This window comes from Equus przewalskii, chromosome 6, assembly GCF_037783145.1.
Source record: "Equus przewalskii isolate Varuska chromosome 6, EquPr2, whole genome shotgun sequence".
NCBI classification, from domain to species: Eukaryota; Metazoa; Chordata; class Mammalia; order Perissodactyla; family Equidae; genus Equus; species Equus przewalskii.
In genome coordinates, this window is record NC_091836.1 from 15553205 (window position 1) to 15578693 (window position 25489).

The 25489-nt window shown below is 36.3% G+C and overlaps 1 protein-coding gene across 30 annotated transcripts in view; it reads left to right on the forward strand.

Annotated features, from left to right (window-relative positions):
* The first annotated feature begins 238 nt into the window (after nucleotides 1-238).
* Nucleotides 239-25489, forward strand: part of GRIA4 (glutamate ionotropic receptor AMPA type subunit 4) — a 368773-nt gene continuing 343522 nt past the window's right edge. For 12 of the 30 annotated variants that reach the window (XR_011540831.1, XR_011540825.1, XR_011540824.1 and 9 more), the window contains exons 1-3: nucleotides 300-679; nucleotides 1135-1312; nucleotides 2495-2653. Coding sequence is in view for 19 of the 30 variants with exons in the window: in XM_070623031.1 (XP_070479132.1) it covers nucleotides 1225-1312; nucleotides 2495-2653 (247 nt within the window). In the remaining 11 variants the exon portion in view is untranslated. Of the gene's footprint in view, nucleotides 680-727; nucleotides 1313-2494; nucleotides 2654-25489 lie in introns of those variants that run through there. The other 18 variants (XR_011540829.1, XR_011540823.1, XM_070623041.1 and 15 more) reach the window with 7 other exon arrangements.

The following is a 25489-nucleotide window of genomic DNA, read 5'->3' on the forward strand; positions in this document are numbered from 1 at the left end:
ATTTCTCAGTCTCTTCCCCATCCTGTTCATGACCCTAAACTTTGTTATTTAAATTAACATTTTCTATCCTACTCTCTTTCCAAGGATGTTTCAACTTCTCTGGTCTCTTCCCCAGCCTTCCCCCCTCCAATTCTTTCCTCCTTGGTCCCAGTCTCTTAGACCTGCCCGGAGCTGCCCATTGCCCCTTTTTCTCCTCCTCTCCTTCCCTGAGCCCCTTCACCTCATCCATTCCCATCTCAGGCTCTCCAGATTCCCAGGCCGTTTGCTGATGAGAAATCTTTGCTGCAGCGAGGACCGGAGTCCCCCGCGCGCAGCCCAGTGGCAGCAGAGGGCGAGGCTGAGAGGGAAGGCGAGGGCTGTAGGGGAGGGAGGCAGCCGATCCTCCCCGCGCGAGCCCGCAAGGATGCGGCAGGGGGTCGGGGGCATGGGAGATACAAACTCCCGGAGCCCCTGATCTGATCTTGCAGACCTGGCCCGCGGGCCAATCTCCTGCCAAGCGCAGCCGGGAAGCAGAGGCGCCTGGAGAGCAGAAAGAGGGGCACTGGGGGTGCCCATCCCCAGAGTAGGTCCCCCGGCGAACGGGGAAGAAGAGAGAAGGGAGTCAGTGAGTGGTGAGGAGAAGGGGAAAAAACCTGTATCCAGACTGGCTCAGGAGCGTCGGAGAGACTGGGGCGCTCCGGTGAGCACCCAAGGGGTGAAGATTGCCGAGCGGGGGGCCAGGGGTGACGGAGAGAGTGCTGCGCGCTCGGGGAGGGAAGACGAGGAGGGCAGCGATGCTCTGGGCTGGCGCAGGCTGGGGGCATGTCGCGGGTGCGAGCTGGGGAGCGCGTGCGGCGGCCGCGGCGCCAGTGTTTGTGTGTATGTGAGAAAGCGAGGGGCGAGCGCGAGAGCAAGTGAGGCAAAGAGAGAGCGCATGTCTCATCCCTGCGAGCAGCCACTAGACGCTCCACCACCATCTTTTGCATGTGCAACATTTGCAGCCGGACAGAAAGCCTCTCCCAGGGCTATGGAGACTGCGGGAAAAAGCTGGCAGCTCGCGATGGATTGCTAAAGGGAAATAGTCACAATCATAAACCACCCAAACCTCTCTCTTTTTTTTTCCTTTTTTTTTTTTTTGGTTGTTTTTAATTTTAGCGCCATCGTCTTCAATGCCTCTCTGAACAGCCTTTAGGAAGAGTGTGAGAGAAAGAGAGAGAGCGCGCGCCAGGGAGAGGAGAAAAGAAGATGAGGATTATTTGCAGACAGATTGTCTTGTTATTTTCTGGATTTTGGGGACTCGCCATGGGAGCCTTTCCGAGCAGCGTGCAAATAGGTAAGGTCTGCTCAGGTGGGGTGTGCATTGGGGGTGCTGTGGCAGACATCCGAAAGTGAGTTAAATGAGTTGGTGATGAGCAATTCAGGGAAACCTCCGGCGGCTCCCTTCCCCTCTGCTTCTCTCTTCCTTTCTCCCCTTTACGAAAAAACTGCCTCTTTAGTGCACGTTCGGTTGGAATATTCACAGAACTGCCCGCCCATCCGTCCTCAGCCCAGACTCCTGTTTTCTCCTTTGGCTCAAGTGTCTTAAGTAGGATTGGAATAAGTTGGAAAAAACCTCCGTGGGATTTGATTACGTTTTATGTGGTGTGTCTTTTCATCCCTTTCTCTAGAGCACGAAGGGATGTCGAGTTTGTTTTAAAAAAATACATACTTCTTCCCGTGCTGGACGCCGCAGCTTTCTCGCTATCACAGAAAGACACTGTTTGGGCAAAAAAAGCGTTTGCACCCAAACCCCCTTGCCTTGTCTAGCTACCCGTTAACCGATTCCAAAGTTAGATCCCTTCCCTGGAAGCTTTTCTCCTTTTATTTTGTTTTCTTTGTGAATCTTTTGCCCTTATTCCTCCGTCTCGACTCTATTTCCAGGGACCCTATCCATCCTTGGCTTTTCTTGCTATTCTCTCCTATCTTTTCATGGGACGCAGCTATTGAATTTCTTCCAGCTAAGCTCAGTCTCAACACTGCATCATTTCTCGTGGACTGTGCACATAACGGAGCTAATTAGACTGAGTCCACGAGCTGCAGAAAAACAAAGTTCATGTCTCCTTTCTGGTTTCCTTCTTCCCTGCATGTCATCACATCCCTGCCTGTCTGCATTTTAATGCAAATCCCCTTTTCTGTTCATATGCCTGCATCTTAGAGAGAAATGCCCATGAGCTAGCTGATGTAGCAGTGTGCTGGGAATCATGGGGAGGGCAAGAGAGAGAAAGGAAAAACACACTACATGGTCTCAGAGGTCATTGTGATCGTGACGAATTGGGACAGAAAAAAGCTGAGCTGTCCTAAAGACTAAAATACTAAGCATGCACCTTAGGGACAAAGGGCAGTCTCCCAGGTTGTGGCAGGGATAGCTCCTTGATTGTGTGTGCTGCTGAATGGCAGTGGATTTGACAGCACTTGGGGTGGGTATCACATTTACAGGAGGAAGCATTGAATGTACTTTTCCTCTTGTTTTTAATAGGTGGTCTCTTCATCCGAAACACAGATCAGGAATACACTGCTTTTCGATTGGCAATTTTTCTTCATAACACCAGCCCCAATGCGTCGGAAGCTCCTTTTAATTTGGTACCTCATGTGGACAACATTGAGACAGCCAACAGTTTTGCTGTAACGAATGCTTGTAAGTAAAACATAAGTTGTGGATAAATTAGAAGAGAATTGAAATGAGGCAATAGAGTCCACTTCCTCTTTATTGTTATGATTATTTAATTTTTTTGGAAAGAAATTCAAGAGCCCCACTGTTGGCTGCTTCCAGAGCAAATCAGAGTTAAAAACAAGGTTTAGACTCAGGGATATTCAGCTGGTCTGTCTTTCTTTTTCTTCCTTCCTTCCTTCTTTTTTTTCCCCCCTCATTTCTGGTCAGGATAATTAAGTTAACTTCTCCCTTAACATTTCAGTGTTAATCTTGTCACCTGAATGTCAAGTTAGTGAAAATTGTACTCAATCTAGTTTTTTATTCTGTTCCTTCGGTTTTTCTTATTTGCTTTTCTCTTGAGTAAGCATATGGCTTGCTTTTAAAGAAGATACATGCTATGTTACACTGGTGAAGGCAAGGGAAGCTTTGCTAACAGAGAGAAAGAGAGGGGAGCTGTGGTGTGGAGGATATATGTTTGAGGCGGTTGGTTGACACTGCAGATGATCTGGTGATGTCACTTGAGGCTGCCCTGCTCTTATATTCTGGGTTGTAAATGTCTCTTACTATCACGTAATACATATATCCTGTGGATATAACTCCATGAATCCTTACCTTGGTGCCAAATCATGTTAGTCTCCCATCCACCTGAATTCACAAACCAACCCAGCTGGATCTATTACCCCACACAATGAAACTAACCGGGTGACCTCACCAAATGCCTTAATAAAACAGTTGTACGGTGCTCTCCCACCAAAATACTGCATAATTTAATGTAAAATAATGCAATCAACTGTGTATTAATTTAATTCTCTAAGGTATAATCAGTCAATATAGAATTTATATTGCATTTTCACTCTTGAAAGAAATGCATGTTTCAAATATCTCCTCAGCTTTACATGCTAGTTAACTACTGCTCAAGATTTATGTTAAGATAATGGTTATAGATTATGTGATATATATAGGAATAGTTTCTATCTGAAATTTTCCACAACAGTAATAAATTGTTCACTCTGAATTGCAGAATATTTTTATTATATCAAATTGAGCATATTTTAATTTTAAAAGTCTTCTCAGTACAAGAAAGTGTGCTGAACAAACAGGTGAAATTGAAAACAAAGAGTTTTAAGTGTTTGGAGGATATCAGTTTCATTAATTTAATTGTTTTAATTCACACTTATTTGTCATCAATTCATCTAACAGATAACATGATCATTTTTCCTTAATTTTTGGCATCTAACTATTACTTTATTTTAGAACTTGATTTCATAAGGAGGTGAAAGTCTTTGACATTTTTGTAAACTGCCACAATGGTATTATTTTGCAGGAATGTTGTAGTTCCTATGAGCACTATTTGATTAAAAACTCTTTGTTGTATTTAGTGACAAAATCAGTATTACTTTACAGCAGTAGGGAGTTATTTTTAAGTGGAAATGCATATAAATTGAGAGCTAGGTTTATGGATAGTCGTTTTTGCAAATTTTATAAGTTATTAGTTTTGTCTTCCAAGTTTTCAAAAGGATGTCAACATTTCAAATAGTTCTAAATATAAAGTATACTCTTTAGAACATAAATATTATCTATTTATTTAAATATTTTTCTTATGTCTCTCCTGAGATTCTATCAACAAAAGCATTCCTAAGTTTAGAAATAATTTATGATCGAAATATATGTGAAGGTAGTTTGTCAACAGTAAATTACTATTTAAATATTAATTTTCGTTATTAAATTTTGACTTTCTTAAAAGTGGCAGATATATTAGTTTTATTTTGCTTTGCTTTTATAAGTTCTTAAGTATTCTAAAGTTTGTATTATGACTTCCAGCTATATAAACTATAAAGCACTAATCCTTCCTTCCTCCATATCATTTATTAATCTCATTCAGGATAATTTTAATTAGTATTATTTTATTTACGTAATGAAAATGCCATATACAATGAAGTATTACTGGGAAAGTCCTGTAAACATGGGAAATTGATAAGAAGCTGAACATAGAATAAAACAGTAGAGAAAGGTATAAAATATGGATAATATGCTATTCTTTATTTAATGTGTTAGGATTGAGAAAATTGAAACTAAGTAAACTTTGCTAGTTTTGAATCCAAATGTAACACAATGTTAGTAATATAGTATTTTTCTGTAAATTTATTTTGCGTATACGTTTACAATATTTTCAAAAAAATGTAAATTGTAAATAAGGAAAAAACATTTTCTAGTGAAGAAAAGGACATTTTTTTTTTTTGACAAATGAGTATTCTAAATGTCCTTAAGGCAAATCTAAGAAGAATTTGGGAAAAATCAATTGGCAGAGAGCAGAGGTCAGGTAATTGATGTTTGTTGAGTTGATTGACTGAGAACATATATGTGCGTGATTTTCCAGTCTAATTAAAGGTGAAACCTAAGCAGTAAGTATGAGGCAACCTCATATATCAAACTTTGTGCCTTGGGTACAAAGGATAAAAATAGTGTTCTGGAGAATTAACATGGAACTTATTTCTCACAGTGGTGCAGAATGGATTTTTAAATTTTTCATGTTGGATTAAATATAAAGATATAATATATGACTAGCTAGGTTTATTTTAATTGTGACTTTCTTGCAATGGATCCTTGTAAAACTGAGGGATCTAGTTTGTCTGTGAACCAGATACATTAAACAGGATATGTTTATTTTATGGAATGTATACTAGAAGACAAAAAAGGCATATTAAAGAATAAAGAGTATGGTCATTTGTTGGACAGATATAATTTAATGCTTATTCTTCTGCCTCAAAATTAGCTTAGCGCTCTAAGAATACTTTGAGAAACCTAAACATTCGATCTATGGAGTTTACATACTACACACGTCTAAACCTGATCAACTCAAATTTATCACTTTTGGTATAAATCCAAAGTTCCTGGGGGGGGGGGGTGCGTATAATTTTGACTTATAGTTTTATTTTATTTTCAGCAATAATTGTGTAAGGTTGAGTTTAAAACATCGTTTTCCTTTTTGAACTATGCACATTGTTGGAAAGTCACACTTTGTTCAATTCAAAACTGAAATTATAAGAAATACAGGTAATATAAAGTTATGACCTATTTCAATAACAAAAGTAGCACAGGTGTAATAAATAGCCCAAGTATTCACATTTCAAAATGTAATTAAAAGTATTCATTTTTTCTTGTGGTCTATCCAAAGTAAGAGGTTTAGTAAAATGGCTTTTTTAAAAATCAATTCAATATGAGCAATATTCTTTAATAAAATATACAATTGACCCAAAATAGCTGTCTTTGCAAACAGCCATGCTAGTTAAATTAGAGATGTCCTTTGCAAAACATTTGAGACAACCTGAAAGCAGGCTGTTTTCTTATAGTTTTCCAGTAGTTAATGACCAGAGATTTTTGGTTTGGAGGATAGTATATATTAAATTTGACCAGAAATAGTAACCAAAATACTAAAGTAGTCTATCACCAAGTTTTCTAAAAGATAAAAATATTTGAGATATTGAGATTATTAGTTTAGTCCAGTTACACTAGAAATCTTGTAAAAGAACAGGTCCTTTAATAAGGCAGTCACAAATATTCAGTTTCTGAAATGACTCTTAAATTTCAGACAGGCAATAGGAAATATATAATAAAATATATCAGGTACCTATGTATTGTAACTTTGGTGAAATTATAAAAGAATTTCATAGAATATTTCCAATTTTTTTAAGTCAGGAAGAAACAATTGGTTAGTATTTTTTTAATGATGTCTTTATATTACTCTCCTTTTCTATCTAAAATCCATTTATTCAGTGCTTTAAAACATGATGGATTGGTAAGTTGTAGGGATTACAAATAGAATGGATGTTACACCCAAGTAACAGTAAATTGTACTATTTTGAGTTAAATATTAGTTGTGTTTGTGTCCAGTTTACTTGGTACTCTATCCAGGATGAGTGCCACTTGTAAAGTAGGATGGTATATAAAATATACTTGTTTAGTTAATCTAAACACATTGAAAATGTGATACTGTATCCAATAGACTCTGCAGGCATTTCCACTTATATAGTAGGTACTTAATAAAAACTCATTTAATTTGAGTACTAAAAAATATGATATTTGGGCTACAATTCAACAATGTTTAAATACTGAACTTTTTCCCTTTCAGGGACATGAAGCCCTAAAAAGACATTCCAAGAGTTTACATTGGGCTGATATAATAAACATACTAAGTATAAAATTCTGATGGTTTTATCTGCAAAATTGTTAGTAGAGATGCTTTAGAATCAAATCTAGTTGGTTTTTGATTATTTTTAGGAAAATGAGTGACGTGACTCTACTGTCACTGTCAAGTTTCCTTATTTTGAATCAATCACAAGATTCTATGTTGATTTGAAATAATTCTTTAGTTTTATAATATTCTTTCTCTCTTCCTCTTAATTCTCCATCATGAAATTAATGACAAAGATGAGTCATTCCTATGGTTTGTCCCTTAAATGATAGGATGATGCATAATTTGCATTGATGTATTTCAGAATTGTCACAGGATTAAGCTTCCATAAAAGTATTAGAAAAACTCCTTAAACTTTTTTAGTCTAAATTCTTCCAAGTGTTTATTTCCCAAAGAGGAAATATGTAGACATATATACTGGAAATATAGTTTTTCCTCCTAAAGAAGAAATACATATAAATTGCATGTATTGTGTTAACATTAGGAAATATGTGTATATATTATTTATAGAATTTTATTTCTGTTCAGAAATTGAAAATGATGAATAAATAAAATACATCTTATAATTTAAGGCAACGCATAGTTTTTAAATTGATTTCATATACATGATTTTATTTGACCTCAAGCTAATCTGAGAGTGAGACAGTCTGAGAAGATAGTCATTATTTTATAGTTAAGCCAGTTTTGGCTCAAAGGAGTCACCTCACTTGCCAAAGACCATGTAGCTAATAAGCGGCAAAGTGGGTTTGAACCCAGATTTTCTAACTTCTATGCTAATACTTTTACAGGACGCCATAGGGTATGGAAAATACATCTATACTGAGATTATTTGAATTACGAAAGAAAAAAGAATTGTCATTTATCTTTTCTTCTAATTTAATTGCAACATTTTGAAGAAAATGGGGCAAGACATTTCTGGGCAACTTACTCATTAATCAGATGACAGTGAGTGATAGAGCAAAGACTGAAGTCATGTTATGTAATGACTTCATCCATTCATTCACTAGATTAGATAATTAATATATCCATTTATTCATTAAATATATGTATCAAGGGCAACTGTACTTAAGGCACTATGTTAGAAAAGAGGATACAAAAACTTATCAGAGTAGTTGCTGCCCTCAAGGAGCTGCTAGTCCAGTGAGAAAGATTGATGTCAGTTATTACAGTATAGAGAGATAAGGTGCTATGATAGAGAAACAGAGTGCTGTTACAGAGATAGACACAGGAAGGAGAATAACACCAAACTTGGCCTGGCTTCCTAGGGGAGGTGTCACCTGATCTGGGTGTTAAAGCTCTAATTGAGTCCTTCGAAAAGGAGGGGGTAAGGAAGGCATGGCCAAAGGAAAAGCATGTGACAAGGCACCAAGTTCTGGGAGCAGCAGATGTGGTTGAACTGCTGAATATGGTTTAATATGGCTGTAGTATTGAGTATGAGGGGCGGGAGAGGTGTGTTAAAAGGAGAAACTTTGTAGATCCGTATTCTAAGGGGACTCTTCTGAATAAAAAAGGGGATCCTTAAATGATTTAAATACAATAGTAATATGATCAGATTTATATTTTACAAAGAACAGGCTGATTGCAAGAAGGAGAATGAATTGGAAAGAGGAAAAAGTGGGAAAAAAAGACAGCAGTTGAGTCTTGAAGTAATACAATTTAGAATGATAAATGCTTAAATAAATGTAGAAGCACTGAGGAGAGAGAAAAGCACAGAGATCCCAGAATACAGAACTGTTAACAGAACTTAGTGATGGATTGGATGCCTGTGTGGGATGGTGGAAAGTAAGTATGGTAAGAATTAAAGATGATTTCTCCTATTTCTATCCAAGACAATTGATTAGATAGTGGTACCGTCGAGTAGGAAGGGACACACAGGAGAAGGAGCAGATCTGAGTGGGGAGGGCCAATTTAGTGGGAATGTACTGATTTTGAGGTGTTTAAGAGACATCCAAATGGAGACGTGCAGTAGAAAGTTGGACATGTACATCTGGAGTGCCAGGGCTTCAGTCTGAAATGAGGACAGACGTTTGGTGATGGTTGAAGCCATGGACGTGGGTGAGATCACCCAGAGAGAGCAAGAGCAGTGAAAAGACTGCTCAGAACAAAATCCCAGAAAATAGTAATACTTGAGGGACTGGGAGAGGAAAGGAGACTAAAGGAAAATGGGTCAGAGAGTTCAGAGGAAAATGAGGCAAGAGTAATTTCACGGGAGCCACGGGGTGGGGAGAGTTTCAAGTAAATAGTGATCAACCTTGTCAAAGGCTTCCGAATTTAAAGAATGAATTGCGAGGATAATTCTAACATCTTTAACATCAGTCTTTGCTTGTCTTCCTTTTAGAGCGTTCTTTTGCATTTTGACCAGGAAAAAACTTCAGCCTTTATTAAACCCCACATAGGTTCTCTTAATACATACTCTTTTCTGTATAATGGCCTAGAATATTCTTATCTTTTATGTAGAGGTAGGGAGAAAGAGTCTTCTCTAGACTTTTGAATCTTAATACATACTCTTTTCTGTATAATGGCCTAGAATATTCTTATCTTTTATGTAGAGGTAGGGAGAAAGAGTCTTCTCTAGACTTTTGAATCAGGTGGGCTTGAATTTGCAACCCATTAGTAGGTAAGTTACTTAATACTTCTGAGCCTCAGTTTCTACTTCTGTGAACACAGGGAAATAACACCTACCATACATAAATCTTATGAGTGTTAGAAAAGTATTTGAAAAATATTTGGCATATAATTGGTATTCAATTAAGTTCAGTTGTATACATTTTGTGCTTTATATGAAGCATTTATTCCTGAGCCAATCATAACATTTCAAGAGTCATTTATATTTTCTGTTTATATGTTGAAAAAATTTGTTTTGAATAAATATATTTTGTTGATATTTCATAGGAATTTTTTGACTCGTCACTGAATTGTTAATTTTAATTTACACACATAAGTCTAAATTCATTTTTATTATTTCTAAGTCCAAAATTATTTCTAAGTCCTAAGAGAGGGTAACTTTATGTGAGATCTATGGACCATTCGGAGAGAAGATTGGCTCATGGATGGATTAAAGAGGTCAGTGAATTCTTCTAATTATATGCAAGATTGTGTGTTCTTGAGCACGGTGTGTGTGTGTGTATGTGTATTTACAGAGAGAGAGTCTAAACAGCTTTTCAATAAATTCCAGTCACAGAAAAAGGCCCAGTACCACAGCCCTAATGGAGCTCTACATAAATTAGATTAAAAAAACCAGCACTTCATTCCCTACCTTCATCATTTTAGAAGCCAATCAGATTTTATTCTTGAAACTAACCAGGAATTTTTCCATAAAATCCATCTCCACGAGCTTCTTCCGTGACCCTTGATGTAGGAGATAATCAGTGTGTCCTAGCTGAAAAATGCTTGGCTTGGTCGTCTGCCTCCCAAAGTGTCATCTTATTATTTCTATTCCTTCTCTTACTATCAAAAGTTCTACATAGTCCACATTAGCTCCTATTTTTATCACAATTTGTCTTTTCCCTTACTGTCACCACTCCTGGAACACTGTGTTCTTGAAGGCCATCAGTGACGTGAAGATTAGTAAATCCAGTTGTTGTTCCTTAGCCTTCATTGTCTCTTAATAGTTTGCAGGATTTGACATTGCTGACAACTCCCTGTTCTTTGAAACTCACTCCTCCAATAATAATAACAATAGGTGCCAAAATGGGCACTTTGTGCCAAGGGTCTTGTGTTAGTTACCTCAATTTTTACACAACTCTAAGAAGCAAGCATTATAATTATTATTATTATTATCATTTTATATGTGGAGAAACTGAAGATTTATAGATAAGAAAATTTGCCTAACCAGAAAGTATCCAGGGCATCAGATCCTAAAGTTAGTTTTGCTGTCGTTCATACTACAGTATCTTTGTTAGTAAATCCACAAGTTAGCCATCACTCCGTGTGACAATAGCTAGACAACTCCTAATTTAAATAGAAAGATGTTTTTCTCACAGCTATCTCTTTACTTTAACAACTTTCATTTACCCCAATTTGTGTAGCATATGACATTGGACATGATTCTTCTATGTGATTTGTAATGCAGCACAGAAATTTAAGAATTCTAAACAGGGACACCCCCATTACTTTCTATTGCCAAATTCATGTCATAAATACCACCATCTGTTAAAATGACTAAACGACTCTTTTAAATGTTATGCAAACAGTGTTGGCTACTTCATTAGTTGTCCAACCTACATATTTTTTTATAGAAGTGTTATTTGATTTCAGAATAAGAACAGCTATTCGAAGCATATTTTTCTGAGCATTTTACTTTAGGATTTGCTTAGCTGTCATGCATTTTCTTTCAGGTTTTCTTTTAGGTATTTTTGGATTCCAAATAAACATAGTGATGATTGTCTTAAAGAGCATCACCCCAAGTCAAAATCAATCCAGTCTTCATAGTATCATCACTTACCTTAGACTTAAGAAAACTACTGGCATCATCAATAAAACGTTCAATGTTATCTTAGAAATAAAAGATTAAAAAAATTGAGATTTGATGCTTTCTTTGCATAAGCCACTGTATTTCTTCAGATAAGGAAAAATTATACCATAAGCTATAATCAGTGTTTTCTTGTTTTTGTTGCTTATAAGCTTACTCTAAAATAAGCAGTTTTTCATTGGTAACTTTAAATGTATCACGCCCTGTCTTCTTTCCATTTTTCATATTGTTATCTTTATTTCAAAGCAAACATATACTTGTGAAAATTTCAAATAATTCAGAGATCTTAAAAAGTCAAAATATTCTATAATCCCACCAATTAGAGATAATCACAATAAACAGTGGTCTACAGATCTTTCTAGACTTCTTTTTTTATCTCTATAGACTTACATAAAGAGTGCAATGAACATAAGATACTAATATATATCTAGAAATAAAAGTATTTAATAAAAATATCACTGTATACCTATATTTTATTAATGGTTTATTACATTTAACATAAAACGTTTTCTGCCAGTGTATAAGAGTTATCTCATTTTCTTTTACTCCTGTATAATATGTCATCATGCCAAGTTGCTGTGATAAATGTACTGAAGCCGTCTGGATCAACATTCAGGTTGTTTCCACATTTTGATATTACAAACAAAATAGCAGTAAAACTGTTTATGTACCTGTTGGAATATTCCTGTAGCATTAATTCCTGGAATGTTTTCTTTTAATAGATATTGTCAATTTTTTCTCCTCAGGAACAAAATGTTATTTAAATTTACAACCATTGGGATGTGAGAATAATTGTTTTTCTGTGACCTGCCAACACTAGCCATTATCAGTCTCTTGAATCTTCGCTTGTCCTGATGGGTGAAAATGACACCTAATTGCTGCTTTAATTTGCATATTTTTGATTAATAGTGAGGCTTAGAATATTTTCCTATATTTATAAGGTCTGTGTACCTCTTTCTCTGTTACTGTTTGTTCTTTTCCTTTGTTAATGTTTTCTTCTTTGTTTGTGGGAGTGTTTTATGTACAATAGAAATTAACCCTTTGTCATCTATGTTGCCAATTATTTTTCCACTGTGCCTTTGGCTTATAGCTTTACTTATGAGGTCTTTTGATATACAGACATTTTAAATTTTTATATAATTAAATCCATGAATCACTGTTTTTATGGCTTCTGGATTTTATGGCTTATAAAGTTATTCCTATCCTTTAAATTATAAGGATATTAGCCCATGTTTTTTCTAGTACCTTTATGGTCTTACATTTTACATTTATCACACTAACTCTTTTGGAATTTCTTTTCTTAAAGATTGGCACCTGAGCTAACAAGTGTTGCCAATCTTCTTTTTTTTCATGCTTCTCCCCAAAGCCTCCCAGTACATAGTTGTAGATTCTACTTGTGAGTGCCTCTGCTTCCGCTATGTGGGACGCTGCCTCAGTGTGGCCTAATGAGGAGTGCCATGTCCACAAACAGGATCTGAACTGGTGAAACCCTGGGCCGCCAAAGCAGAGCGTGCAAACATAACCTCTCAGCCATGGAGTCGGCCTCCTGGAGTTAATTTTCTTATGTGTGTTAAGAATTGATCTTTATTTTTTCCCACACTATTTATTTTGAAAAAGCTATTCTTTTAAAAGTGCTTTGAACTACTACATTTGTGCAAAACTCCTGCTCTTTTTTGACTGAATTTGACCTTGGGCAGAGGTTCTGCATTTTCTCCCTTCCAAAATTCTCCCATTTGCTGTTTTTCACCTGCCTACCCTTTCCTCGCAATCCCTAGTGGTCATACTGCCAGTTTTGATATTTTTATCATCTGTTTTCTCTTGCTTCCTAGATTTTTGGGTTTTTTTTTTTTCCTGATTGCCGCTCAGCTTCTGACCAAGTCCTCTTGCTCTGTCTCCAAAGTACATCACAAATATTTTCACCTTTCTCCATTTCTCTCTCACCATTCTAGTCCAAGTCAATGGTACTTTTCTAATACCTTCATAATTAATCTCCTACTTGTACTCATTACTTCTCTCCATCCATTTTAGAAACTGGAGCCAGGGATGCCCCTCTGAATTTATAAGTCAAAGACTGTCTCTTTCTCACTTAAACCCTACGGTGGCTTTTCATTCTCTTAGAAGAAAATTCCAACTCTGCACGATCTGACTCTTGCCCACATCTTTGTCTTGTTCACCTTGTTGCAATCCGTTCTGTTGGCGATTTGGTTCCCAAACATGCTTTAACCGTTTCTTTTCTCTATCTCTTTGTATTTGCCATTCCCTTTTGTTGAAATCTTCCAATCCAGTTATTTGCTTGAATAGCTTTTTCTCAACCTTCAGGATTCAGGTCAAATGTGACCACCTCAGAGAAACCTTCCTGGCCAAGTTCTCTAGAGTAAGCCCTTCCACTCCCCAGCTCCAATTACTCTATATTGCATTAACAACCTATGATCCTGTTTGCTTTTGTCACAATCTGTAATTATTATTTTCATTTATTTACTTATTTATCATCTATAGTCCCCACTAGAATATAAACTCCTAGAACCAAGGGTGTTATCTGCCTTAGTAAACAATATATTCTTATAACCTTGTACAGTGCCTGGTACAAAGTAATAATCAGTAAATATCTTTGAATGATGAATGATTGATATTGATGAGTTTTCTCTTCACTCATCTTTGAGGCATCCTTAGGATAGCTAAGACGTTTCATGTGTTATCTTAGAGAGAATCAAGCGGAAAATATGAAGACAATTGAGGTAGTGGATCCAACGTAAGTGTTATGTATTTTCCTTATCTTAAGCATTTTTTTCCTCATTTGTTTCCACTAGATTCAACTCGTGGGATGGGCTAAGTAAGAAGGAAAGTAAGGGGCTGGCCCCGTGGCCGAGTGGTTAAGTTCGCGCGCTCCGCTGCAGGCGGCCCAGTGTTTCGTTAGTTCGAATCCTGGGCGTGGACATGGCACTGCTCATCAGACCACGCTGAGGCAGCGTCCCACATGCCACAACTAGAAGGACCCACAACGAAGAATACACAACTATGTACCGGGGGGGCTGTGGGGAGAAACAGGAAAAAATAAAATCTTTAAAAAAATAAAAAAAGAAGGAAAGTAAGTCCTATAAAAGAAGAAAGTGAGACTATTAATACAAAGTGTTGCGAATTGTACTGGCCAGATAGCACTTTGATAAATTTAAATCTGGTAGAAGAGACCTTCTAGGTGCTTATAACATGTGGTGTCTGCTGACGAGAGAGCTAGAAAGTGCTGATACGATCTGCTTTCAAAGCAGGAGAAAGCCCATTTGGGAAGCCCAGGTGAACTAGTAAGCCCACTCAGGAGAATTCCATCTGTTCAGACATTGACAGCTTCCTTAGCACTTCTTAGAGTTCGTGAACTAGAAGAGTTGTGAAAAAGGGAGGCTGGAGGCAAATATATGGTGTTATTCTTGTCAGTTCTTGATTACTTACATTGCACCTTCTATAGTGAATTAGCTACATTGCACCCTCTATAGTAAATTTCACAACAATTTGTTAATTTCTATAACCTTTTATTCCTTCTTCTTTTGAAATTTTCTTATCCTTGGTTAATTTCTTAATTTTCAACTGTGTGTACAGTCTGACCTAGGCAAGTTTGAAAGACATTTCACCACTTCTCTGCTCCAAAGATTTAGAATCAAGAGAAAGACATTTTTACTCCTGTAAAATATGCATGCTTCCTCCTTTCAAAATGGAAAACTTGTAAGTCCAAATGGATTTTTTTTTTTTTGCTCTGACAACCAGGAAGCTCAGTTCCATATTTATTATTCGGTAACAACATTACTCTTTTAAGCATTTTGTTTTGTTTTTATATACTTGATTTTTCTAAAATCATATATAGGAAATAAATAATAAGTATAGCATAAATATTATCGATGATATAAATATTTTTACTTAAATATACCTTATAAGTCTATGCACATCATTTTTGAAAAGAAACATAGAGGTTACAGTGGCTGTAAATAAAAAAATCTAAATGGTATCCCATTCGACACAGATGGTGGTCAACTTTTGCTTGAATACTCAAATTTCCTGTTGAGTATTCTCTGTATTTTGTATATGCCTTAGGAGGTGATAGATAGATACATAGACAGATAGATAGATAGAAAGATAGATAGATAAATAAATAGATAGATAGATAATCTGTTGACTCCATTAGACTGTGAGGTCCTTGTTAGATCCTCTATTCAGAGGGCCTATCACAGGGCATGAAACATTCATGTTCTATACTCAATAAATGTTTGCTGACTGATGGAGGGAGGAGAAAAAAGAGAGAAAAAACCCATTTCTTAGTTGGTTATTCATAATAACTAATTCTTAGGAGAACTGAATAACACAAAACAAATCTAGTTTCTTTTCTAATGACTCAAACACTTCACATTTTTTAAAACATTTCACAGTCCCCTTTACACTTTCCCAAGCTAAATAACATTTCTTTATATGATATAGTTTCTAAAACCTTTAACATTCAAGTTCTGGCATTCTGAATATACCCTGGATACATCATAATTTCGTTAAAATATATTGACCTGGATAAATGCTCATACGCCTGTTATGATCTGTCCAGAATTGAACTCCACATTTTTGAAACTCATGATCATGACTTGACATAGTCTGTCCAGGTGAGAATATTAATTCCAATTATTTAGGCATTATATACATAAAGTGTAGTCCAAGATTACTTGGTTTTTAATTAGTCAGTTACATCACTCTGTTTGTTCACGTTAAATTTGTGGTCAGTTAAAACTTAACACTTTGCTCTTTTGTTCACATGAATTGCTAAAATCAGCCTCTCCACAGAGCATTTTTAAAAATTCAGAATGAAAGACTTTACATGTACATTTTTAAATTTCACCTTGTTTGGAAACATAAAGACCATCTTGAATCTTAATTCAGGTAGCTATAAACTATTTTAAATTCTATGTGACTGTTTATGATTATCCATATTGATGAGGAAAATTAACAGCAGGCTGTGATACAGGATAGATATAGGATGACAGTAGGTATGTGTGGTCAGTTAAATGTGAATTCTCCTAAAATAACTTATTTGAAAGTTTCTCCATATTGTCCATAAAGATTGTCACTTCACTGCGCTTGTACTTTTTTAACATTAAAACGAACACAAAGGCCATCAAATCTTGAGAAAATATCTCATGCAACTATATTGTATAAAAGATAACATGAGCATGTACATACACGCACACCATTCATTTATATTGAAAAGAATGGACAAAAGATATATAACAGATAATTCACAGTGAATAAATAAATCTAGTAAACAAATTAAAAAATGTATTTAACTAATCAGAGAAAATCAAATTAAAATGAGGTATACAGTTTTACATAATAAATTAGCTAATTTTGGTGGTAAAGGTGAAGAGAATTTTAAATTACTCAAGGTAGCTGGGACATTTAAAATTGATATAATGCTTTTTTTTTTCTGCTTTATCTCCCCAAACCACCCCCCTCCCCCACCCCGGGAAAACGTTGTATATCTTAGTTGCAGGTCCTTCTAGTTGTGGGATATAATGCTTTTGACAATCAATTTGTCATAATTTATCGCAAGCCATTAAAGGTTGTGAATCATTTGAATTCATGAATATAGGAAAATCTCTGGTCATGAAAATGTTCATTAAAGCATTACTTAGCTTAGTTGGGGAATGGTTAAATTAATTAAGATCCATCCAGATTGTTTGAGGCAGAATGTCAGTCGTGAGAGTCCTCTATCTGACTTGTGCCAACAGTTCTGAGTTCAAGAATTTTTTTCTGTGTGTATAGGGACTATTGACATGTTTTGTTCTTTATTTATATTATTTTGTTTTGTTTTGTTTTCTTACAGAAGGGCCAGTGTTATGTTAGGAAAAGAAAGTGTTCTAGTCAGATGTAAAAAAAGATGTCTTCAAAATGTAATAATGATTTATGGAGTTGATACAGCCAGTTGAATGATTTTTTTTAAAGTGTCATTGTTTAGAGGAGCACAGATCTTCCACACCAGTCCTGGCTGACAGCCAGGTGAAGATAGGTGCATCGTTTGTCCAGGAAACAGTGTACCTCAAGGCTCTGTGCAGAGATTTGGAAATTCTAGTCAGTGAATAATATAAGAATTCACTGTTGTTGATTTTCCTCCAATGTCTTCCCTCTTTCCCTCCTCTCACCTCTCATCTTTCCAAGCACAGAAAATGTTGGAGGAAGAATCAGAAATTAGATGATAATCCGCTTGGATCTTAAAAGATGCGTGAGGTTTTGCCATGCTGTTCCAAGAGAACAAAAGAGCATCATAGGAAAAGTGTAAAGGTGTATAGACAACTCTGGGCAGCAGTAATGTTGCAGGAAAATGGAGAGCAAGGGTGGGGGTCTGGGGACTGGGGAGTGGAAGGTTGAGGAGGAGAGTACAGACAGTACTACTGAGTGGGGAAGAACCTTGCAAACTGCCTTATAGGCTTAGATGGGATTTTGGTTTTTTTCTGGGGCAGAAGACAGCAAGAATCATTTTAGGCAGTTTATAGCATAATTATATTTGTGTTTTAGAAGGAATTCTAGCACCACTGTTCATCATTCGTGTATGTAGCAAAACGTGGTTCCTTTCCTATACCAAATACACTAAGAAAACATTTCCTAGACAGGAAATGCTATTTTGCTACTTCAGTTGCTGTTTGTAGAACCCATTATTGTATGTAATTCTGCCCACTATTTTCTATCGAAAACTGTTACTTTCAGTAAAAAACACTCAGTTTATCATCTCAACCACTTATCTTCAGACTGCAAACCTTTTATGATAAGAGGCAGGTTGGAAAAGAGCTGGTATTGGTGGGAGGGAAAAAAAATGAACAAATCAACATCATTTAGAATACGTGTAAAGGCAATTAAATTTCCTTACACATTAGTATAGATGCTGATGGAACACTGCATATTCCATTTCTGATTACATTTTAGACAAGTCTCTCCTTTTTTGGTTATTGCTCTTGATAGAATTAGTTATCCAATTTAATTGGCACAAATAGGAATCTATACTACTAACCACTCAGGCACATACTGTAAAGTAGTAAGAATTGGTTTGAAAAAAAGTGAGCCAAACATTTGTAAGACTAGAATAGTAATTAGTAAAATTGCCGCTAAATATGCATATATACCTATAAAGGCATGCATCCATGTATACATATATTTATATGTATATATGCACACACACACATACACACACAGTTTACCAAAGGAAAAAATACAGTAAATCAATAGCATATAATTTTCAAGATATAGTTTTTCCTTGCCTTCAAAATAATGAATTCTGAACTCTCATGTACATTCTTTTGCTCAATACTACTTATAAATTTATTTTTTGAAAACAAAAATACATATACTTCAGAATAACTTGTAAATAACTTTATATTCTGTTGTGTATCTATCTATATACAGCATATACATCAGAATCTGTGTATGAATATATAATAAATCCATGCCTTTAGCACTTGGCTCTTGTTGTTTTTCACGAAAGTTGATAATGATTGTATGTTATGAAAACATAAGTGACTGTGAAAATAAGCTTCATTATACAGAAGTGATAAAATCACAGATTAGAAAATAAATGTCAATATTTTATTGAGATAGAACTCTTGCTAAAATGGTATTTTATTTTCAAAATAGCAGTGTCTTCACCTCTCCTGCACTTTATACTTTATTTTATTTCAAAGGGAAATTTTCCATTTAGTGATGGTAATACTCTAGTGCTTTAAAATCATTAGATGGCAACCAACGTGCTGTCTATTTGGCAGAATAGTATATGGCTATTAAACACTATGATTTAGAGACTATTAATATATGAGAAATGTGTAAGATATAATGGTGAGTGAAAAAAAAGTAGGCCATCTTTTGATTCTAATTTCATAAGAGGCATCATATATAGTAGAAGCTGAAAAAGATTATACGAAATGTTGGCAGTGACTAGTTTTGTTTAGAGTTATTATGCAGAATATCTATTTTTAATTTACGTAGTTCTGAATTTCTGACATGTTTACAAAAAGTATATATTTATACTTTTTCTGATTAACAGTATCTAAATAAAAGAAAATGTAATGATCTTACCACTAAATATTGAGTTTGTCTTGCTGTGTCCAAAAGGAACAGATAACCTAGTGAGATCTTTAGACATTTCAGCCAATCTCAGGGCTTGTTGTCAGCATATCGTGTCCACGTAGTAGTTGCTATGTTCGATCTCTTTGCTTACACACTTTCATTATTTTAAAATGAAAACATCAACTTTAATTAAATAATTAAAAGTATTAATTCATTATGTTTACTTACCATAGCTCATTTTAGAAAGCCAAGAGAACAATTGGTGATTACAAGCATTTTTTCATTGCCAATTGAAGTATATAACTTGCCAAGTCTGACTGCATATAGTATTTTCAATTCTAGAAAAGACAGTAACTGCATGCGTGAGCTGTTGGCTCTTGAATATCTGGTCACTGTCTCTAGGTAGTGCTTTCTGACCACGCTAGGCTGGTTTAGGCCCCACTTCGTTGTGATCCCATGGCACCCTGAGCTTCCCTTGCTACACCGTATTATCAGTTAGTTGGACAGTCCCCCTCTGCAATTGATCTTCTGGATGACCAGGATGCTATTGTATTTGTGGACGAATCCTTAGTGCTTGGCTTATGGCATGATGCCTGGCACATAATAGCACTAAATTAATATCTGCTGAGTGTATGAATATGAGAACAGAGGGATTTGGTAATTGATGGTTAGATATTAGTGTTTTAATTCAATTTTTTGAGCATCCAATCAAGGAATTGTGACAGATTCTGTATTAGTGAGTGTTGGGACTGTAAAACAAATGAAAACAATTCTTCATGGACTTCTCCATATGAGTAGGTGTCTGGTGAAGGATTTTAAAGGTTATGACTCATTAAAACACATTGTGTTCAGGATTCAGAGGCTACGAGTCCTATAGTGAGAGTCTCCAAGTGAGAAAGGACAGTCATACAAGTCGCCCTCCACCATCCCTCTGAGTTCACATGTCTCATAAGGATTGTTTTGCCCCAACTATTGATTCTGCCAGCATGCCTGCCCATGGACAGGGCTATCACAGCTTTCCATTTAAAATTCTGATCCAAGCATCAGCAGTTCTTTCTCATTTATACCCCTAACCTTGTTTATTAAAAAGCACCTAGACCCACTAAAGTCCTCTCACTTCTACCCAGTTTCAAAGACAGTGTTTGTGTGTCTGGTGTGCCAAGCAATGTTCCACTCCGTGGACGCAGGCGTCTTTGCTCCTAGCACGCAGTCTAGTGATGACCACTGGAACCTCAATGCAATGTGACAAATGCTGTGATCGCACTGAGAGGAGGCAGCTAGCCCTGCCTGCAGTAGTATGTTATAGTGTACTTCCAAAGGCATTTTCTCCTTTCTTTCCTCATGGGTGAAGGACAGTTTGACTTTTATAGGACCAAGATAATAAACTAAAGAAAAGGACTCTACCTTACCCAGTCTAATTTGATTAATGAAGTAAAATGGAATCGATTTGCTTAGATGCCAGAATTTATATGGTAATAATAAAATCAAATCCTTTATCCTTTGTCAGCCCTGGATTAGACTCAACACCTATGAATCCGAACCACCCATATTGTCTCAGAGACATAAAATTATTTATCCTCTCTGTGTTTTATATTCCTTAAACATCTGTGTATATTTGCTACCAAGTTATTCTGCTTCTGTTAAATATGCAGCTTTTTAAATGTTCAATTGTCGTTTTAGTTAACTGAATGTTCACTAAACATTCACTGTCTTGTTTCTTTCACTGTGCCACAGATTTCGTTGAAAAGAAATTTTAGAAGTGATATTGGACCTTCAAAAGCTTTTAATCTGCTGGAAAGACAGAAGTAACTTAATATGAGACGTAGGAAGAAGTAGGTGTTAAATTAGAAGGTGCTGTGTATTGTATAATAATCACCAAAGAAGGAATATCAGAAAAGGTCAGATTTTATACATATAAACCTTTAAAAAGTGGAATTTAATCTTGTCATAAAAGGAATGAGGAGGAAAGGGAGAGGCGTGGAAGAGGGTTGAACAGAGTATGCAAATACTCTTGCCCGGCAAGGGATGTCGGAGAGCACAGGGAAGTGTCTCATGGGAGCTGAGCAGAGTTAACATGAGGGGAAAGAGTACGGAGAAGCCTCATTATAGAATCAGGACCGTGGAAACCAGGAAAAGAATTTGATAGCAGCGAGCATCTGAAGATTTGGGCAGGGGATTGGAACTATGAAAAGTGGAGTTCAAGGAGCATTATTCTAGCATGTGTATGCAGGAGCAACTCAGAGAGAAAAGAGCATAGACACAAGAAAGTAAAAAGGACCAAATTAACGCCTCACTCATCTCTCTACTCTCCTCACCCCTCATTGCTCCGGGTTCTCTTCAGTTTGTAATTTAGCTGACTTCTCATCTTATCTTCTCATAAGAATCTACTCCAGACACGCTCTTTATCATACTTCTCACTTTCCAGCCTCTGCTCCTTTTTACTTACAGTTAGTTTCAAAGACAATAGGATTGCTGTGAACATCTTTCCACCTTCTTTACACCTGTAGAAACACTTCTCTCCTTCCAAATCCAGCTTGCTGCTGTAGGGGGAGAGTATAGAGTAAGGAGCTAGACCTGGATTCAATTCCCACCTTTGTCACTCACTAGCGATGTGAATTTTTGGCAAGTTAATCAGCTTCGTTGGGTTTCAGGAGTTTAAGTTATAAATTAAGGGTGAAAAAAATCTTACTTTTAATTAGAAACATATAAAACAATATACATTAAAATGCGTCAAAGTGTGTAGCTATTGTCCTTTGAGGATTAGTGTAACCACAGTAATCGTTGAAATAATATGTATCATTCACCCAGCCTTATGTGTACTAAATAAAATACAGACTTTAATGATTGATGGAGGTGAAGAACAGGTATCCAGGATTATGACTTAGAAGATGGTGGAGGCTGCTACCATTAAGTAGGGTATGAAATGAAGATGGATAAAAGGTCCTGAAGCAATATTATACCGTCATGTGCCTCATAACAGTGTTTCGGTCAATGATGAACCACTTATATGACGGTGATTCTTTAAGATTAGTACCATATAGCCTAAGTGCATAGTACTGTCTGGGTTTGTGAAAGTACAGTCTATGATCTTCACACCACAACAAAATCGCCTAACGACGCATTTCTCAGAATGTATCACCGTTAAGCAATGCACGACTGTACATTCATTTTGGAGCTAATTGAGTTAGAAACTTCTGTCTGATAGAGGGGTTCTATAGGCAGTTGAGTATTCAAGTAGCTGTAGACAGATCAAGTAGCTCTGGAAGATATAGATTTTAGAATTATCAGCATGTAGGTGACAGTTAAAACCATGAACAAGAAGGAGATTGCCGGAATTTATCCAGTTAACATAAAAAATTAATGATTTCTGGGGATGAGACACATCATGAGGAGAAAGAGATGACCTGTGTCTTGTTTGGTCCACAAGACTTTAAAAACTTGTTTTTCTGTTTGTCAAATTCAAAGAAACTGATTCTAAAGTTAAAACTTATAAATTATCCAGAAGTTATAAATCTGCTCAGTGGACTATAAGCTTCTTGAGGGCAGTCTCCATGTATTGTTTTTAATATTTCCCTAGCCTGGAGCATAGCACAGTGTGTGAATCATAATATTCTCTCGGTAAATATTTCTGAATGTAGATTTGTGTTATTATTCGAACTGTGAATCCGCAGATCAAGTGAATCTACAGATCAAGTGTAATTGCACTGGAGTTTGGAGATGGTTAAAGAAAAGCAAACTTACCCGCGTGATCATGCTTTCTTTCAAGGAGTTTCTAAATACAACTTATTGGAATAGTTGAAGCCAAGTTTGGAAATTTCTTGCACCACATAAATCCAGATTCTACGAGTCAAAAGAGGTAGATTACAGACCTAGTTCAATAACAAAATCAGTATCACAGACCTAGATGAGACTTTTTTGAAATCATGCAAATCACAGCCAGTTTATCATATTCAACACCTTTCATATACACTATGTTATTTGATTCTCAAAACAATGCCAAGAAATAATTAGACTGGAACCCAAGGTTCCTAACACTAGTCTGGCGCTTCCTTCTCTTAGGTTGCAAATGGTTTCTGCTACTTCCTAGCTATAACAAACTTAGGGGGGTCACAGAACCTTTCTGAGTTTCAGTTTCCCGATCTGCAAAACGGGGACAATAGTAGTAACCTGAAGGACTGTTGTGAGCTTGGATGGAAATCTCGACTTTGAAGTGCTAGCATAGTGCCCACTATGTGTTCCAATCTCCCTGTGACTATGACTACCTTGCTACTTGCCCAGGGTCCCTCAGCCAGGAAGTGGATTCCACACCCAAACCTTCTGACTCCAGGTTCCATGCTATTTTCCTGATTTCACATGCTTAAGAGTTGCCACTGTTTTTTTCTTATTTTTCGTAATTATTTTATTGAGGTCATATTGGCGCATAACGTTGTGTAAAGTTCAGGTGTACATTATTATATATCAGTTTCTGTATAGACTGCATCATGTTCACCAGCAATAGTCTAGTTTTTATCTGTCGCCATACATATGTGCCCCTTTACCCCTTTCACCCTCCCCTGACCCCTCCCCCTCTGGTAACCACTAATCTGTTCTTCTTATCCATGTGTTTGTTTATCTTCCACATGTGAGTGAAATCATACTGTATTTGTCTTTCTCTGTCTGGCTGAGTTCGCTTAACATAATACCCTCAAGGTCCATCCATGTTGTTGTAAATGGGACAATTTTGCCTTTTTTATGGCTGAGTAGTATTCTATTGTTAATATATACCACATCTTTATCCATTCATCCGTTGATGGGCACTTGGGTTGCTTCCACATCGTGACTATTGTGAATAATGCTGCAATGAACATGGTGATGTATAAATAAGAGTTACCACTTTTTAATAGCTCAGACTCTGACAGTCCTCAAATTTCCTAGGTTGCCTGTATGGATTTATTATGTAGTAAATGTGAAATTATCTTCTGGACTGGCTGCATGATTGTGAAAATAAAACATTGTTAGTTATATTCTAGATATAGATGAATTTCAGAAAAGTTTTTAAAAATCCATTATAAAAAGCACACACGCTATACAGTTTGCACCCATATTTTATTAAATGATTTTGGGATATGTAATTTGGGGTGGGCTTGACAAATGTGGATACTTCTGCATATATCTCTATGATAATAATATCTCATACATGTGTAGTACTTCACAGTGTTTCAAAAATGAGGTGTTCAGAAATTAGATGGCATATAGGGCTTCTAATTAGTGTATTGACAGTTAAAACTGTAACTTGTGTCTCTTTCTTAAGTATCTGCCATCAAATATAGGAGTCTTATATTTAAGTATTCTTTAAAATAATGATATCAGGGACTTCAAAAATAAATTATCTTTAATTTTCCTTCAAACACAAATAGAACGAAGATAATTAAACTCTCCATAGGAAATTAATTGCCTAAAGGTAAAATAAAATGTCAGTATTTGAAGTACAACCATACTAAGAAAGTTTAGTGTAAATATATAATTTGTGACTTGGAAGCAGAAGGCAGTATTTGAAGGGGGAAGCCGATATAAAGATCTGTTGTAGAGCTGATAAATGACGGTCCACAGTAAGCGTCAAGCATAAGAATATCACTGGTTTTACTTTAGGAGAAGTGGCTCAGTAAAACTGAAATAGGAATTGTGGAAATTACATTTTTCACAAAAGAAAATACTATGAAGGACAGTTTTTAATTTCCGTGGGATGCACAGGGGTGGGTCTTGTCCTGGATTCACGCCATTTCACAGATCATTAGAAACACGAGAAGAGGCTGCTCCTTCTCGCCTGCCTGCGCTGTGGCAGCATTTCCTGCAGAGCCTCCCAGCCAAATAGTCCCCGTGGGAGTGACCCTCCCCATCATTGCACTTGAAATGGTGTTAGTGGCTAAGGACAGACTTTGCCCTTGGACATAGACCAATATGAACTAATTCTCACATTTTTACTTACAATTGAAATATCACAGTAAACTCTAACCTTATTTATTTCAACTATTCTCCATGAACGAAAATCCTGAAGAAAAAAAAAAGCATACATACATTATAGATATACTCAAGGTGGTTTAGA